Source organism: Pogoniulus pusillus, chromosome 9 (genome assembly GCF_015220805.1).
Source record: "Pogoniulus pusillus isolate bPogPus1 chromosome 9, bPogPus1.pri, whole genome shotgun sequence".
Classification (NCBI taxonomy): domain Eukaryota; kingdom Metazoa; phylum Chordata; class Aves; order Piciformes; family Lybiidae; genus Pogoniulus; species Pogoniulus pusillus.
The window spans coordinates 10811710-10827197 of record NC_087272.1 but is presented as its reverse complement, the minus strand read 5'-3'; the positions used below and the strand labels follow the sequence as shown (position 1 = coordinate 10827197).

Genomic DNA, 15488 nt, shown 5'->3' with positions numbered 1-15488 from the left:
AGTGAGCAGAGCCTGTCCCCCTGCTCCTGGCCAGCCCTCAGATAGTTATGAACATTTATCAAACCCCCTCTCAGTCTTCTCTTTTCCAGACTAAAAAGCCCCAGGTCTCTCAGCCCCTCCTCATCAGCCATGCCCTCCTGTCCCCTAATCATCCTTGTGGCTCTCCACTGGACCCTCTCCAGCAGATCCCTGTGCCTCTTCAACTGGAGAGCCCCAAACTGAACACAGTACGCAAGATGAGGTCTCCCCAGGGCAGGGCAGAGCAGCGGGAGAGAAGAACCTCCATCAAACTAATTTAATTGCAGAGCTGAGCTCCTGGTCGCCGCGGCAATTCAGCAAACGCCTAAGGTGAAAGGCGAGAAGCAGAAACGATCTTTGACTGTTTGTACGCAAGAGGTTACCTGGAACAGCCGCCGCGGGCCCGCACTCCGCCTCCTCGCCGGCACCGCCGCTCCTCAGCCGCAGACGCTCGCAGCTCCGGGCCGGGCTGATGGCGTCTCCCGGCCCCGGGCCCTTCTCAGCCGTCCACTCGGTGGTTAGATCCGCCTGCACCTCGGCCGGCCCGGCCCGAGTTTAGTTGAAGCCAGCTGTGCCCCGGGCTCCCCGCACGGGCGCTGCGTGCTGCTGAGACGGCCGGATGGGGGCCGGCAGCAGGCCCCGCTGCAGCGCTGTCCCCCGGGAGAGCTGCCTGGCTCTCTGGGGAAGGTCGCTTTGAGGCAGCACTGGAGCAGGGACGGAATAGGCCAGCCGGTGATGCTGCCTGGAACCCTCCCTTTGTGCTGCAGCACTGCAGAAGCCAGAGGCTGTGCTCTGCCATGGTGGGGAGCCCAAGTCGCCAGTGCACTCACGTTTCTGGGAAGCCGAGACCTCCTTCTCCTGCTCCGGGAGAAGTTTCGTCTTGGAGCCTCACAAAGTGACTGTGGAGCTGATCGCAGGGGTCTGCACCTGTCTCTGCCTCTCCTGTGGGGCGCCTCGTGAGCAGCTCAGCTGCGCTGATTGCAGTTGTGTCGGAGGAGTGCAGCTGGGAGCCCTTCCATGCCCAGCACCCCGCGCTGATGGGCACCGGCGGCCAAACGCGTGCCGCACGCGGGCCCTGTCCTCCTGCGCCCAGCACCTGGCCCCCGCCCTCCAGCTCCTGCAGGGGGGCAGGAGTCAGCTCCTCCCTTGCCCAGCGGCAAACCCAAACCGACGCCTGCAGCCAGTGGCACAGGCTGGGGTTCGGACAGCTCCTCTCTTGCCCAGCGGCAGGTGCCAGCAAACCCAAACCGATGCCTGCAGCCAGTGGCACAGGCTGGGGTTCGGACAGCTCCTCCCTTGCCCAGCGGCAGGTGCCAGCAAAGCCGAACCGATGCCAGCAGCCAGTGGCACAGGCTGGGTTTCGGACAGCTCCTCCCTTGCCCAGCGGCAGGTGCCAGCAAAGCCAAACCGATGCCTGCAGCCAGTGGCACAGGCTGGGTTTCGGACAGCTTCTCTCTTGCCCAGCGGCAGGTGCCAGCAAAGCCGAACCGATGCCTGCAGCCATCTGGGTTTCTGACAGCTCCCAGGCAGATGGGGCACTGGGGTCTCCTGCTGCCTGCACCAGCCCTGCCTGGCGTGGCTGACTCATGACTCCATCCCTGGCTGCAGGGCCTCTCTCCTCCGTGTCTTCTGAGGAGAGTGATGCTGTGTGCTGCCCAGACAGACATGCAGGGGCCACTCACATTTTCTGTGGTGACACAGGTCTCCACCACCCTCTAATGGAACGTGTCAGCTCCTCCTGCGGTTTATAAGGAGCTTGGGACCCATGGCACAGGTGGGACCTTTCCTGCAGCCACTGGGGCCCAGGGCAGCTGTGGTGGCTGCTGTTCTCCATGGTTGGAGAAAGGCCCTAAGCGTCACTGGCTGGCTGTGCTGGGGCCACAAGCTTCGAGCTGACACTCAAGGCTGTCAGGGGAAGCAGGAAAGTGAAGGCAGCAATAAGCTGTGGGACATGCCCAGCACTGCCTGGCTGGGGGTGCTGCTCTCAGCACTTGGTGATGGCACACAGCTACTCACCGTGCCTGTAGGGATTGTGGGCACAGGGCTGCAAGCAGGTGCAATCCTGCAGCCACATGGGCCCAGGCAGGCTGGAGCTGCTGCCACTCTCACCAGCTTCAGAGCCAGGGGAGGATGCCTGCATGGCCTGCCTGAGGATGCTGGGACCAGCCACATCCACGGTGGCACTGGGGGCTGCAAGAGGAAGAAGGAAAGTCAAGGGCCTCAGTGCCTGCAGCAGCACCATCCAGAGCAGCACCCTAGCCCTCCTAAGGAGGCAGGGGCCCTTTGACAAGCCCAGCCTGAGCACTTACTGCCAGGCCTTGCCTGGCACCTGGACCCAGCCCAGGGGCACCTTTTGCTTCTTACCATTGTTGGGGCCAGCACATCCATAGCATTCCCAGCTGGCCATGCTGTCCCCCAGGTGGGAGCAGCAGCAGTGGGCACCCTCAGCAGCACAGGAGCTGCACAGGAGCAGCTGCCAGGGCCTGGGGAAGCAAAGGGGTTCGTGGCTGTGAGGACAAGGTGAGGGCAGCACACAGTTGTCCAGCAGAGCTCTTGTTCTCAGGCCTTGCACTTGGAGCCCTCCTTGGAACCCCACAAAGTGACTGTGGAGATGATAGCCATGCAGATGGGTATCTGCTCCTCTCTCTCTGCCTCTGCTGGGGTTGCTCCTGACCTGTGCAGGTTGTAACTGTGTCTCGAGGGCCAGCTGTGCCCTCCCCCCCCATCCATCATCTTGTGGGTCATCCTCAGCTGCCCGGTGGTTAGATCCACCTGCACCTCCTCTGGTCTGACCCATGCTAATCTGCCTGGCTTTAAGGAGTTTAACTCATGTTAGCTGTGCCCTGTTGCAGGTGTCCTCGGGCTCCCCTCTTGGCCACTGTGTGCTTCTGGGAATGATGGATGAGGGAGGCCCACAGCAGGCCACTCTGCAGTGGTGTCATGCAGTAGAGCTGCTGGGCTTTCTAGGAAAGGTCCTTTTGAGGCCCCGCCGGCCAGAGACAGCACTGGGAGGAGGGACAGATGGCCTGGACACATACTCAGCACAACACCTTCTCCACTGACTGTCTGCAGAGTGGACAGGACATGTTTCTTCTTGCCCAGTGTCAGGTGCAAGCAAAGCAGAACCAGTGCCTGAGGCAACCACCACAGGCTGGGTTTCTGACAGCTCCCAGGCAGATGGGGCACTGGGACGCTGCTTCTGCCTGCGCTACCCCTGGCTTGGGTGGCTGCCTCATGCCACCATCCCTGGCACCAGAGCCTCTCTCCTCCATGTCTTCTGTGGAGGTTGATGGTGTGTCCTGCCCAGACAGGCACGCAAAATGTGTGAGCTTGCCAGGCAAGGGAGCACTTGGGCCTGCTCTCAGCCCACTGCAGGATGCATGAGCAGCAGGCTAAATGGAGGCCTGGTATCACAAAGCTTTCCTCCTCTCAGTGCCCAGGCATGTGGGACAGCAGTTGTACAGCTGCATGTTCCCAGGTGCTGCAGTGTCTGGGTCTCTGGAAAAGGTCTCTCTGAGATCCTGCTGGCCAGAGGCAGCACTGGGAGGAGGGATAGGATGGGCTACTAGTGTTCCTGGAATCCTCTCCTCCTTGCCAGCACTGCAGAGGTCAGGCGCTGTGCTCTGCCTAATGCAGGGTCCCGCTCTGCGCACATCTCCTCTGCATTTACATTTATGGGGAGCTGAAACTCCTCCTCCTGCTTCATGGCAACTTAGTATCTTGGAACTCCATCAAGCAACTTTGGAGATGATAGCCTCATCACAGAGATAGGCTCCTTTCTCTCTGCCTCTCCTGGGGTAGCTCCTGAGCAGCTCCACTGCTGCATCAGGAAAGAGGACGAGGTGGCAAGGGTCGGCCCCTTCCCCGGCGGTCAAGAGGACGGCAGAGGAGGCGTGAAGGAGCCCGAGAGCTGGCTCGGCTCTGGCTCTGGCTCTGGCTCTGCCTGCGACCGGCCGCTGGCAAGCCTCACAGCGGTTTGGTTTCTTGTCTGCCTGAGGCTGGCAGGAAAGGGACTGCAGGAGAGGAGCCTCCCCCCGTCAGGTTCACCTGCCTGTAACTGAACTCCTCGAAGTACTAGGTGGCACAGGGGAGATGGAAGCTGCCTTCTCTGCCCGTCTCCTGGCAGGTGGTGGCAGCCCCGTTCCCACTGCAGACAACGCAGTCCTGCAAAGCGCACAGCAGCTTCTTCCAGCAGCAGCCTCAGGAGCCCCACAGCTAACCCCACGTCCCTGGGCAGGGTGCAGGATGTGCCTTTCCCGCAGAGCTGCTTGGAAGGGCTGGGATTTCTTCCTCAAGGTGCCAGCTAAGCTCCTGAAAACCGCTCCTGGCACAAATCCCCCTGTTCTTGTGCGGTGCTCACCTTCTGTGCTGCCAGCTCCGCAGCTCGGCGAACAGCGCAGCACCTAAAGCCCAGCTGCCCTGCGGGGGCAGGCTGCTGGCAGAGTGCTGCAGGAGAGGGCAGAGAAGGAGCTGATGAGGAGAGTGTGACAGCGTCAGCCCGTGGGAGAGCAGGAGAGAGGCCGTGGGGAGCTCCCCACGCAGTTGGCATGGACACAGAGACTGTGGTTCTCTGTCTCGGCCGCCCCGCTCCGGGTCCACGCTTGCCTGGCGGCACAGCTGTCTTGCTGGAGGGGAGAGAGCAAATGGCAGCATAAATGAGCACCCCTGTGGGGCTGGGGGAAGCATCCCTCAGGGCTTGCCCCCAGAGGGCTTGCTCAGTCCTTTCCTGGTTGGGTGGTAGGCAGGGATGGTGATTGGGAGGGGAAGGGGGCATGGCAGGCACCCACTGTGCCACATGGGCACCACTTGCTGAGGAAAGGAGGAGCCCTGCCTGGTGTGACTGGGGAGCTGCTGCCTTCCTCTACCACTGCTCTTGCCTCTGAGTCTGTGCCAGCCTTACGTGGGGGACAGATAGCTGCGGGGGGCTGTGGGGCAGCTTTGGAGGCCGTGGACTGGGCTGTGAATCTGTTTAAAGGCAGGAAGGATCTACAGAGGGCTCCGCACAGGCTGGAGTGCTGGGCCCAGGCCTGCCAAGTCCTGGAATGGGCTCCCCAGAGTGCTGCATTGCTTAAAAATCAGAATGTCTGGGCTGGAAAAGTAATAACAGTAAAGAGACCCAGAGGTAATGCTTCCTGTGCCTAATTCCTGCTGTTTTCATCCACAAAGCTGAATTGGCTGTGGTCCTTGTTCCACATCCTTCCAGAGCCAGTGGAGGCAATTTGGCATTGAAAGAACCTGAAGGTCCTGCTGTGGGCGTGTTTGTACAATGGGATTTCATCCTTTCAGCCACAAGGTCCATGCACAGAGAGCTGCACGTGTGCCAGTGCTGCTGTGCTCAGGGGAGTGCCTGGGCTCTGCCTGGCTGGCAGCAGCTGTTCCTCTGCAAGGATAGGGAAGGGCTTTTGAGCTGTGCGAGGCCTTCTCCACTCCTGCTTTTCATGGGCGTGTGCAGCACCTTGTTAAATGCCAAGGCAGAAGTGACCTACGGGAGAACTCTGAAGGCGTTGAAATGGAAAGAAGAGGATGATTCCCTGAAGCTGAACTTTTTCAGCCTGGCTGCAGGCACATGTGTGACCTCTGCTGAGGGAAAGGAGGCTGTAAACACAAAGAGGAGGGGAGACACTGAGGTCCAAATAAAGGCCATACAATTCTTTAAATTGCCCTCGGTCTACATGTTACAGCTTCTTCACCACCCACATGGAAGAGCAGTAGTGGGCAGCAGTCCGAGGGTCTCACTAGATTTGGGAGTTTCCTGGTGATATCTCTAATCCTGGTTCCTGGGAGGCAACAGACTTCCCTATGAGAAGGGTCTGCCCAGCATATTGGACCCTTTGTTCCTTTCAGAAGAGAGTCACCTACAACTGCATCTCTCCTTTTCTTCTTTGCAGTGGTAATCCTACAAGAGGTAGTTCTTGTTGATGGTTGTAGATTGTGTTTTGTGATTGAATCCACACCCAGACGGTCTCTTGACTGATCCTCCTCCTCTAGAGCCTCCAATGTATTACACAGTGGCACCTGGTGGGGATAATGGGCATGGAAAGGCTTTACTTGCCTGTCCTAGTGGGGACTTGATTCCATTCACTACTAAAGACCTACAGCCCTACAGATCTGCAGCCCCAGCCCTACAACTCTGCAGCATTACAGCTGTGCAGCACTACAGTACTCACGCTAGAGTCCACCCTTATCCCTCTCACAAACACAATCAGGAGTGCAGTCCACAGCCACCCTGTTCTGACACAGTCACCCTGTCCTGTCGAGTGCCTGCCATACACTGCTGGCTCCAGCACTCCCTAGCCAGGGCAGCATTTCACAGCAGAGAAACTGTGGCTGCCTGTGAGATGAGCACAGCTCTTTCTGAGAATCACAGGGTAGTGGGGGTTGGAAGGAACCTTTGGAGATTTGTCACCCTGTCCTGACAAGTGCCTGCCACACACTCCTGACCCCAGCACTTCCTAGCCATGGCAACATTTCACAGCAGAGAAACTGTGGCTACCTGTGAGATGAGCACAGCTCTTTCTGAGAATCACAGAATGGTGGGGGTTGGAAGGAACCTTTGGAGATCATCGAGTTCAACTGACAGTCCTATCACTGGAGTACTGCACATGGTTTGGTGAAGGTGTAGCGCTGCCATGTGGCTCCTTCCCTGAGTTCCCAGGGTAGTGAAGATGAACAAGTCCCCACCATAACAGAAGCAGGGAGCCTGCTGTCCACCCTGTGATGCTGTGGTGGGATGGGTCTGTTTGAAAGGTGGGGTTTAATCATACCCTCTATCAACAGGAAGAACCCATCACTTCATTGGGGAAGTTGTTGCTTCACCTCTCTGATCAAGAGGACCAACAACGATAGTACATCTTCACTTCACTGGGGAAGGAGATGTTGTTTCACCTCTCTGGTCAAGAGGACCAACAACCATATTACATCTCTCTCTCTGACTCTGGTTTCACAGTGCAGCCCCATGCTTGTACTCACCAAGAGTGAACTTCCAACTAGAGCTGCTGATGCTTACCTGAAACAGTTGCCATGAGTGCCGCTGCTTCATATCCTTCAAAACAAAGCAGTAGGAAGAGAAACACTGGTGTGGGCTTGTGGTATCACCTTAATTAAAGGATGCAGCAGCCCAGCTGTCTGCAAACCACTTGATGTATCCCGCACATCAAGGTGGTGCAGCAGTCAGTAGAACAGGGAGATAAGATACTGCCATGTGTTTCCAGTGGGCTTTTTCAGATGTTCTGGGGAGCTTCTGTACTTGATCTGCCTTTTTGCTCTTGAATGCAAGGTTGCATGTCATCTGGGAAATAGTGATCTACAGATAAATGAGATCATACCTTCCTGAAGGCACAAAACAACTTGGCCTTGTTGTAGCAATTTGCATAATGCAAAGCTTAATCCTGTGGAATGCTGTGTCCTTGAAATCAGGGATGTTCAAGCCAAATATCCAACAGACTCTCAGTGCCTTTCTGTGAGGAGGGGTTTTCATTAAAAGTGTGGGGTTTTTAAACTCCCTTAGACTCTGATTACAGATTTTCAGTCTTTTAACCTCTGTTTAAATCCCACACTGACCTTTCTTTATCAATAGAGATATTGGAAGGGGTATTATAGACTAATACAGGTTCACAGGGACTACTGCAGATCATCTGGTCCAGCCCTGCTCTACAAGTATGGCCAGCTTCAAAGTTACATTAAGTTGCTGAGGACTTAAGGCAAGATAATGAAAAGCCACCACTGAAATTGTTAAGGGAGGTTATGATTATGAAACTTTCATAATATACATCACTTGGCTTAAAATACAGACTAAGTGGGACTGTAGGATCAACTAATACCTAGTGCAGGATCAGCTACCTAGGAGCAGTTCAGTTCCCATAGCTCTTTCATGCCTTCAGCAAGCCCCACCTGTCTCCTCCTACTGCAGAGCATTTGTAAAGTTACTGCACCAAAACAGAGCCCTTTAGAAACAATTTGTCACGAATGATGGGGACAAAAAATTCTTTGAAGGACCTAGATGAGTTATTGATGAAGTTTTTATGCTGGGTGATGTGTTTGAGGGTTGGGTTTCTGAAGCATCCAGGTTCCACCCAGCTTGTACTTCTGCAGTGGTTTTGGACATTGGGTGGTTTGCTAGGGAAGTAAAATGCAGATCATTTGCATCTGGCAAAGACAAAGTGGTGGAAACATGTCAGGGCCAAAGGTGCTCAACAGCAGCAAGGTCTCTATCTGCACATTCTGCACACAGTGCTTTCCAAAGGCGTTTCGAAGTGCTCCTCCTACCACACGGTGGCACAACAGAGACTGCTTTACTCGCTCCTCAGGGCTGCATTGCATATTTCTTCCCTCAGTTTTTACAAGCCCCAGACCTAATTAGAATCTGTTTTCAAGCTGACTTGAACTAAGCTGAAGCTATAATACAAAGAGATCGCTTGGAGAAACAGCATCGAGGCAAGCAAATGGGTTTTCCAAGGCCATGGAGTTTTTGTTGGCCAGTATACGTTAAAATGATAAACAGCAGTCAGCATTACAAGGAAATGCTTTATAAGAGCAGTAACTCATGCTTTCAACACTTTTAGGCAATTGAAAAGGAAGATCTATTAAATTTTAGGATGCAGCTATAATTACCATGAGAGATTTTGCAGGGTCCAGCAATCCATCACAAAAAATTATTTTGTTGATTACAAAAAGCTTGCTGTGCCCTGGGCAAGACTCTATATTTGGTTTAGAAGGAATACTTTGGTATAAAGGCAGGAAAGGGTCATCAGTTTTGGTTGCTGACATTCAGAGTTTAAAGCCTCCTGCTAGATCTGTACTGCAAGCTGGTATTTCCTTTTCTTCATCATGGCAAAGCTTCTGCCTTCCAGCACCCAGCTCATGTAGAAAAATCACTTGCTATCTGAACCCACTTCCCATCCAGGGGACACACAGATCTACAGAGCCTTTCCCAGGTGCTGGAAGGCTGCACTGTTTCCTAGTCAGAGGTAGAAAACCTAAAGTAGGACAAAATAATTCCCAAGGAAAACCAATTTCATTTAAAAATAGATCTTGAGATACTTACAGTGTTCTAAAGCAAAGCCAAACCACCTGATTGATGCAGTCCAGACATGGGTCACCGCTTTTGGTTCACTGGCCGCATGAGAGAACAATCACTAACCTCCAGCATTTGTTTTTTTAATGGCCAGTTGGGCCTTCTGAATTTTAGAAAGCACTTTCTGAGATGTCTGCCATTTCTGAAGGAACCAGGAGTACCCCCCTGTTAGTGCACTGCTGCTGTGTCCCACCCACCTCATCCAAGACCCTTAAGAGAAAAATATTTTTGGTCACTCCAGCTTAACCATGGTTAACAGTCAGACGTCCTTCTCAGAGCAGAAGCTCTGTACTTGGTTCAAAAATAGCCCTTTCTAGATATGTCAGGTTAGATGTAGAAAAGAACTCATTAGCATTGGCCCACTAAAGGGGCAATCGTTTAAAGAACTGTACACATCTTACAAACATGTAAATGTAAGAGCACATCCATTTGTTACTGTGAATACCACACCGGTGTTTGTGCAGTGTTCATTGTCTCCGTGACCTTGAATCTCTTCAAGTGCTCAAGTCTTCCCCAGAGGCAAGTACTGAACAGTCAGGCTAATGGAATACTTAAAAGCCTTATCAAGGAGTGAAAAAGGGGAAAAAAATGAAAAGGAAGAAGGGAGGAAAAGCACTTCCCTCATTTTCTTCTGCTCTCTCTTGCTGGAGTTTCCATCCTCTTTCAGTCTCTTCTTGTTAGCAACACTTCTAAATCACCTTATAGTTCAGTCCAGAGGGTTTTTTCACCTCCCTTTCTGGCTTCATGTCTTCTTACTGCTCAATTTCTGTCTCTGAAGGTGTGTCTCAATCTCTTGCTTGAAAACAAGCATCCCAAGCTGGCCATGAGAAGCCTCGTTCATGGCCTTGGACTGCATGCACATCTTGTACTGCTCTGGGGTCAGTTCATCCAGACACTGTTTTTCGTGCCAGAGATGGAAGAGACTCCTGACAGGCGTTCGGATCACGATGAGGTTGCTGTGGAGGTACTTACGATACAGATGGACATCTTCACCACCCCAGCCTTTAATGTCCAGGTCAAAGCCACCTGACACACACGACATCCAAAATAAAGCTGTCAGTATGTACCAGCAAACTGTGCTACAGTTGTCCTCTGGCTCTAGGCAGCTCTTTAAAACACTCATACATTCTGCCAGCATCCAACTGTCCACAGAATCACAGAACGTTAGGGGTTGGAATGGACATCCAGAGATCATCAGATCCAGCCTCCTGCCAAAGCTGGACCACCTAGGGCAGGCCCCACAGGAACATGGCCAGGTTGACTTTGAGAGTCTCCAAAGAAGGAGACTCTACAGCCTGTCTGGGCAGCCTGTTCCAGTGCTCTGTCACCCTCACAGTAAAGAAGTTTCTCCTTGTGTTGAGGTGGAACCTTCTGTGTTCTATATCCATCATTCCTTGTCCTATTACTGGATGCCACAGAAAAGAGCCTGGCACCCTCCTCTGGGCAACCACCCCTCAGATAAACATTAATAAGAGCCCTTCTCAGCTTTCTCCTATCCAGACTAGACAATCCCAGTTCTTTCAGTTCTTCTTCAGATCTTAGCTTTAGGTCTTTCACTCTTTGACAAAATGCCCTATTGAACAGTGCTTAGACTCTAGTAACCTCTGTGGCACCTAGGAACAGTCTGAACACCTAACCAGAGCACTGCTGCAAATTAGAGGTCAAGGAGAGGGTCAAGTAAAAAGTAGGTGCATACTTACCTATGTTGATAAAGTCAGATCTGTACTGGCAAGTCATCCCAAATCCAAAGTCTCTCCAAAATCCAGTTTCTTTTTTAATAACCTACATGGAGGGAAAGGAGTGTTTATATGGGAGCAGAAATGCTTTTAGTGTGAGCAGCAGACAAGCCTGGTGCTAAACCATGGCCCTAGGCACCACAGCTCTGCCTTTTTGAAACACCTCCAGGGATGGAGATCCAATAACTGCTCTGGACAGCCTGTTTCAGTCTTTGATAACCCTTTTAGTCAAGAATTTCTCCTAATACCCAACCTAAATCTTTCCTGATGCAACTTGAGGCCATTCCCTCTCATCCTATCACCTCTTACTAGAAGCAACAGCCTCCTTCCAGGTCCTCCCTGAGCTTCCTCTTCTCTAGACTAAACAATTCCAGTTCAAGCAGCCATTCCTCACCAGACCTATTCTCCAGACCTTTCACTGACTTGATTTCCCTTCTCTGGACCCACTCCAACACTTCAATGTCCTCTGAACCCAAGACTCAAGGTCCTCAAGGTACAAGGTGCCAAGTAGAAGGGCACAATCATCCCTCTAGTCCTGCTGGCCACACTATTAAGGAAAAAGAAAAAGCTTTATTTTTTTTCTTTTACTGCTCATGTTGCTATCTTTGTCTTTTCTCATTTCTCTTTTCCTTTTAAAAGCCAAGCTGCTGCAGGAGCCAATTAAAAGGAAACATGATTGTATCTGCCAGGTCTGCAGTGTAACAAGAAATCTCCATAATACTGCCCTCAGAACAGGCTACTCATATGCATTAGCATTATTATTTCCCATTAGTGCAAGTGGCTGCTGCACAAATCAAATTCACTCAAAGATTTCTGGAGGTTTAGTTTGTTTCAGCAGCCCAAGCACCAGCACAGAGTGCTACCACGGCCTTGTTTTAATGCCACAGAGCTGGCCTCGTGCCTGGGAACCAATGTGGGCTGAAAATCTAAACACCTAGATGAAAATGAGATTGGCAGTGCTGCCTTCAGTCAGGACACAAACCACCAGTGTGTTTTGCAATTCATATATTAGCTATAAACATTGGCACAGTCCTGACAACACACTCCATGGAACTGAGAGCTGAAGTCTATTTCATTTCCAAAGCACTCTGCTTACAAGCCTGAGGTTCCCTGAGTGGTTCTCAGCAGAGAGAGAAAAGCTAATCTGAATCCCATGGGATTGTAGAAACAAGTTTCCTCTGAAAAAAACAGCAGTGGCAAGGATTTTCCAGGCTCTTTAGTATAAGATTTTCTGGGAGCAGTAGACTATATATATATATACACACATATATAGAGAGAGAGAGTACACACATATATATATTTAGAGTGGACTTTTCCCACTTCCATTCTACATTTTTTCTAGAGGGATGCCACAAGATATTTGTAGTGATGACAGAAGACTGGGCTCAGATTGGTAGTGATCTCTTTTAGCTGTGACTGTTGCTGGGATCACAACACCCCTAATTCTTACCTACCATGAACAGCAATAGAAGCTGAGATGCTCTGGAGACAGCCTGAGACAGGATGAGCCCTGACAGGTGCAGTGCTGGGCAGTAAGAGGGGCAGCAGTGGGAGCATGAGATCTGTCCCAGAAGAACTGAGCCACTGAACAGGACTTGTGGGCAGAGGACTGTAACCTGTCTGACTCTGGAGAGGGAGAGTGGAGGGTGTAGATAAAAGGAAAGCCAGCACTGCTAGCGTAGAATGGTTTGGGTTGGAAGGCACCTTAAAGATCATCCAGTTTCAACCCCTGTGCCATGTGCAGAGACACCTCTCACTGGACCAAGCTGCTCAAGGTACTGTTCCAGCCTGGCCTTCAGCAGCTCCAAGGAGGGGGCATCCACAACCTCCCTGAGCAACCTGTTCCAGTTTCTCACCAGCCTCACTGTAAAGAATTTACTTTTAATCTCCAGTCTAATTCTCCCCTCTTCCAACTTAAAGCCATTGCCCCAAGTCCTATCACTACAAGCCCTTGTAAAAAGTCACCTCTTCTGTCACCCATTTATCTTCAAGACAGTGCAGCACCAGAGAATGGAAAACAGAACCTACGGCAGTGCCAGGTTGTGGCTGTGCCACAGGCATTCAAATGAACCTCTTGTCTGGGTGCTCTGCTTCTTCCTCACAGTTGCTTCCTCTTCCTCAAGGAGACTCGCCTGTATTTAACTCCATTTTTTAATCAGATGTCTTTTGGCAGTGGTTTTAAAAATCACACTATCTTCTCACACCAAAAATAAGCAGGCAAGATGGAAATCAGTGGGGGTGTGCTGTGTTACATCAGTGCCAGATGAAAGCCAGAAGAGACAACTCCAAACAAGTCAGCTGACTATGAGCTGATGTGGTACACTTCAGACACACATGGTCTGCTTCCAGGCACTGTAATCATCAGCTGTGGGATGGGAAGAGTCACTGGAGGTGTCCAAGTAAGTGGGGGAATAATCTTGACAGCCACTGGAACTCTGTTTTTGTTAACTCGTCTAAGGAGAGATGTGCTTTTACAAATGTCAGCTCCTCAAGATGCAAGCACAGAAACTATTCAGTGCAAGGGAGAAATGAGAGCAAGATCAGGGGTGACACCCAGATACAGCACACCATGAAGGAATTGTTCACTAATTAGAACTTCCCTTCTGACAGCGAATCAGACAGTTTCAGTTTTGGAGCCCACATTACAAGAAGGATGTGGATGTGCTGGAGTGTGTCCAGAGAAGGGCCACTGGGATGATCAGAGGGCTGGAGAAGCTCTCCTATGAGGACAGACTGAAAGAGTTGGGGCTGTTCCGTCTGAAGAAGAGGAGGCTCTGAGGTGACCTTATTGTGGCTTTTCAGTATCTGAAGGGGACCTACAAAAAAGCTGGGGAGAGACTTTTCAGGATATCAGATAGTGACAGGACATGGGGGGATGGAGTGAAGCTGGAGGTGGGTAGGTTCAGGCTGGACATGAGGAGGAAGTTCTTCAGCATGAGAGTGGTGAGAGCCTGGAATGGGTTGCCCAGGGAGGTGGTTGAGGTCCCATCCCTGGAGGTGTTTAAGGCCAGGCTGGATGAGGCTTTGGGCAGCCTGATCTAGGGTAGGGTGCCCCTGCCCATGGCAGGGGGATTGGAACTAGATGATCCTTGTGGTGCCTTCCAACCCTGACTGATTCTATGATTCTTAGGTTCTATGTGTAAAACCTTTTTAAAAGGGTCAAAATAAATGTTACCAAGATACCTCCCTGTGAAACTTCACTGCAGAATTCACAGCAAGGTAGTTAATTTTATCTGTGTGGTAGTCACTGCACATGAGGAACAGGGAAATGCTACCCAAGAGCACACACACACACAGACACAGACACAGACACAGACACACACACACACACATCTTTGTTCAATGCTTTGTCCAAATAAAGCAGGCATTCAGAAAACCATGGACTTACCAACTGTTGTTCTAAAGAGGGGATGGAATCATGGTGGCCATAAATTATACTGGGGTTGTACTGGCTGAAGAGGACAGGGTAAAACACCTTCTTCCCTGGAAATGACAATGAGTGATTCTTTGACTAAAAGCTGTATAAAACATAATTCTCGCTCCTGCAAGCTGCTGTCCACATCAGACTGAATCCAGACAAAGTCACACAAGTTTTGGACTGAGCCTATGTTCTTTGCATGAGAATGTGAATGTGAAGGCATAATTAACAAAAATATCTTGTTGCAGAAGTCACAGATGCTGAAGGCAAGAAATTGAGTCACAGTGGGAGCAGGAGTATTACAACCTTTCAAAAGCCAGCCAGCAGTGGAATTTTTATACATGTCTTAATTAGTTCTATGGCTTTCAAGAATGATTTACAGCAGCTTCATTACCAATTTGAAGGCAAAACTACTCTGGAAAAGGCTGCAAGACAATAGGTAAACAACAACAGTACCTGGCTGTGTGTTCAGTCTACAGGAGTTGAGGAATTCAGCTGTGAAGTATATGTCCACATCACAAAAGAAGAGAACAACATTGTTTCCTTTCCAAAATCGAGCACCAACATCTAATCCTTTGCCCCTGGAAAATTCTTCATTCAGCTGGATGAAGGTGAAGTTCTTAAAGTTGGCTGACCTAGAAGAAGGAAAATATTCAGCAACTTAGCCTGTTCTTCCAGTTCCTCATACAGGTAGAGAGCAGGAACCCAATATAGAATCATAGAATCATTGCAGTTAGAAAGAATACTTAGATCATTGAGTCCAGCCATTCTCTAATTCTACCAAATCTGGTGCTAAACCAGGGCCCTCAGTACCACATCTCTGCCTCTTTGAAGCACCTCCAGGGATGGGGATTCAACCACCTCCCTGGGGAGCCTGTGCCAGTCTTTGAGAACCCTTTCAGTCAAGAAATTTATTTTCATATCAAACCTTGACCTCCCCTGGTGCAACTTGAGGCCATTTCCTCTCATCCTATCACTTGTAACTTGGGAAAAGAGAACAAGCCCCACCTGGCTCCAACCTCCTTTTAGGGAGTTGTAGAGAACAATGAGGTCTCTCCTTTACCTCTTCTCCAGGCTGAACAACCTGTTCTCCAGACCCTCCACCAGCTTTTTTGCCCTTCTCTGAATTCCCTCCAGTACCTCAATGCCTTTCTCATTGTGAGGGCCCAGGACTGAACTTGTGGCCTCACCACTCCTCAGTACAGGAGGACAATCACTTCTGCGATTCATGCTACTCCTGATC

General features: G+C 51.0%; 1 protein-coding gene across 4 annotated transcripts in view; it reads right to left on the bottom strand.

Moving 5' to 3' along the window:
• Positions 1-8521: 8521 nt before the first annotated feature.
• CSGALNACT1 (chondroitin sulfate N-acetylgalactosaminyltransferase 1) overlaps positions 8522-15488 on the bottom strand; it is a 52290-nt gene continuing 45323 nt past the window's right edge. For all 4 annotated transcript variants that reach the window (XM_064148516.1, XM_064148515.1, XM_064148514.1 and 1 more), the window contains 4 exons: positions 14702-14880; positions 14216-14310; positions 10792-10873; positions 8522-10117 (listed from right to left, as the gene is read on the bottom strand). In XM_064148516.1, coding sequence (XP_064004586.1) covers positions 9834-10117; positions 10792-10873; positions 14216-14310; positions 14702-14880 — 640 coding nt within the window. In that variant the 3' untranslated portion in view covers positions 8522-9833. The remainder of the gene's footprint in view (positions 10118-10791; positions 10874-14215; positions 14311-14701; positions 14881-15488) is intronic.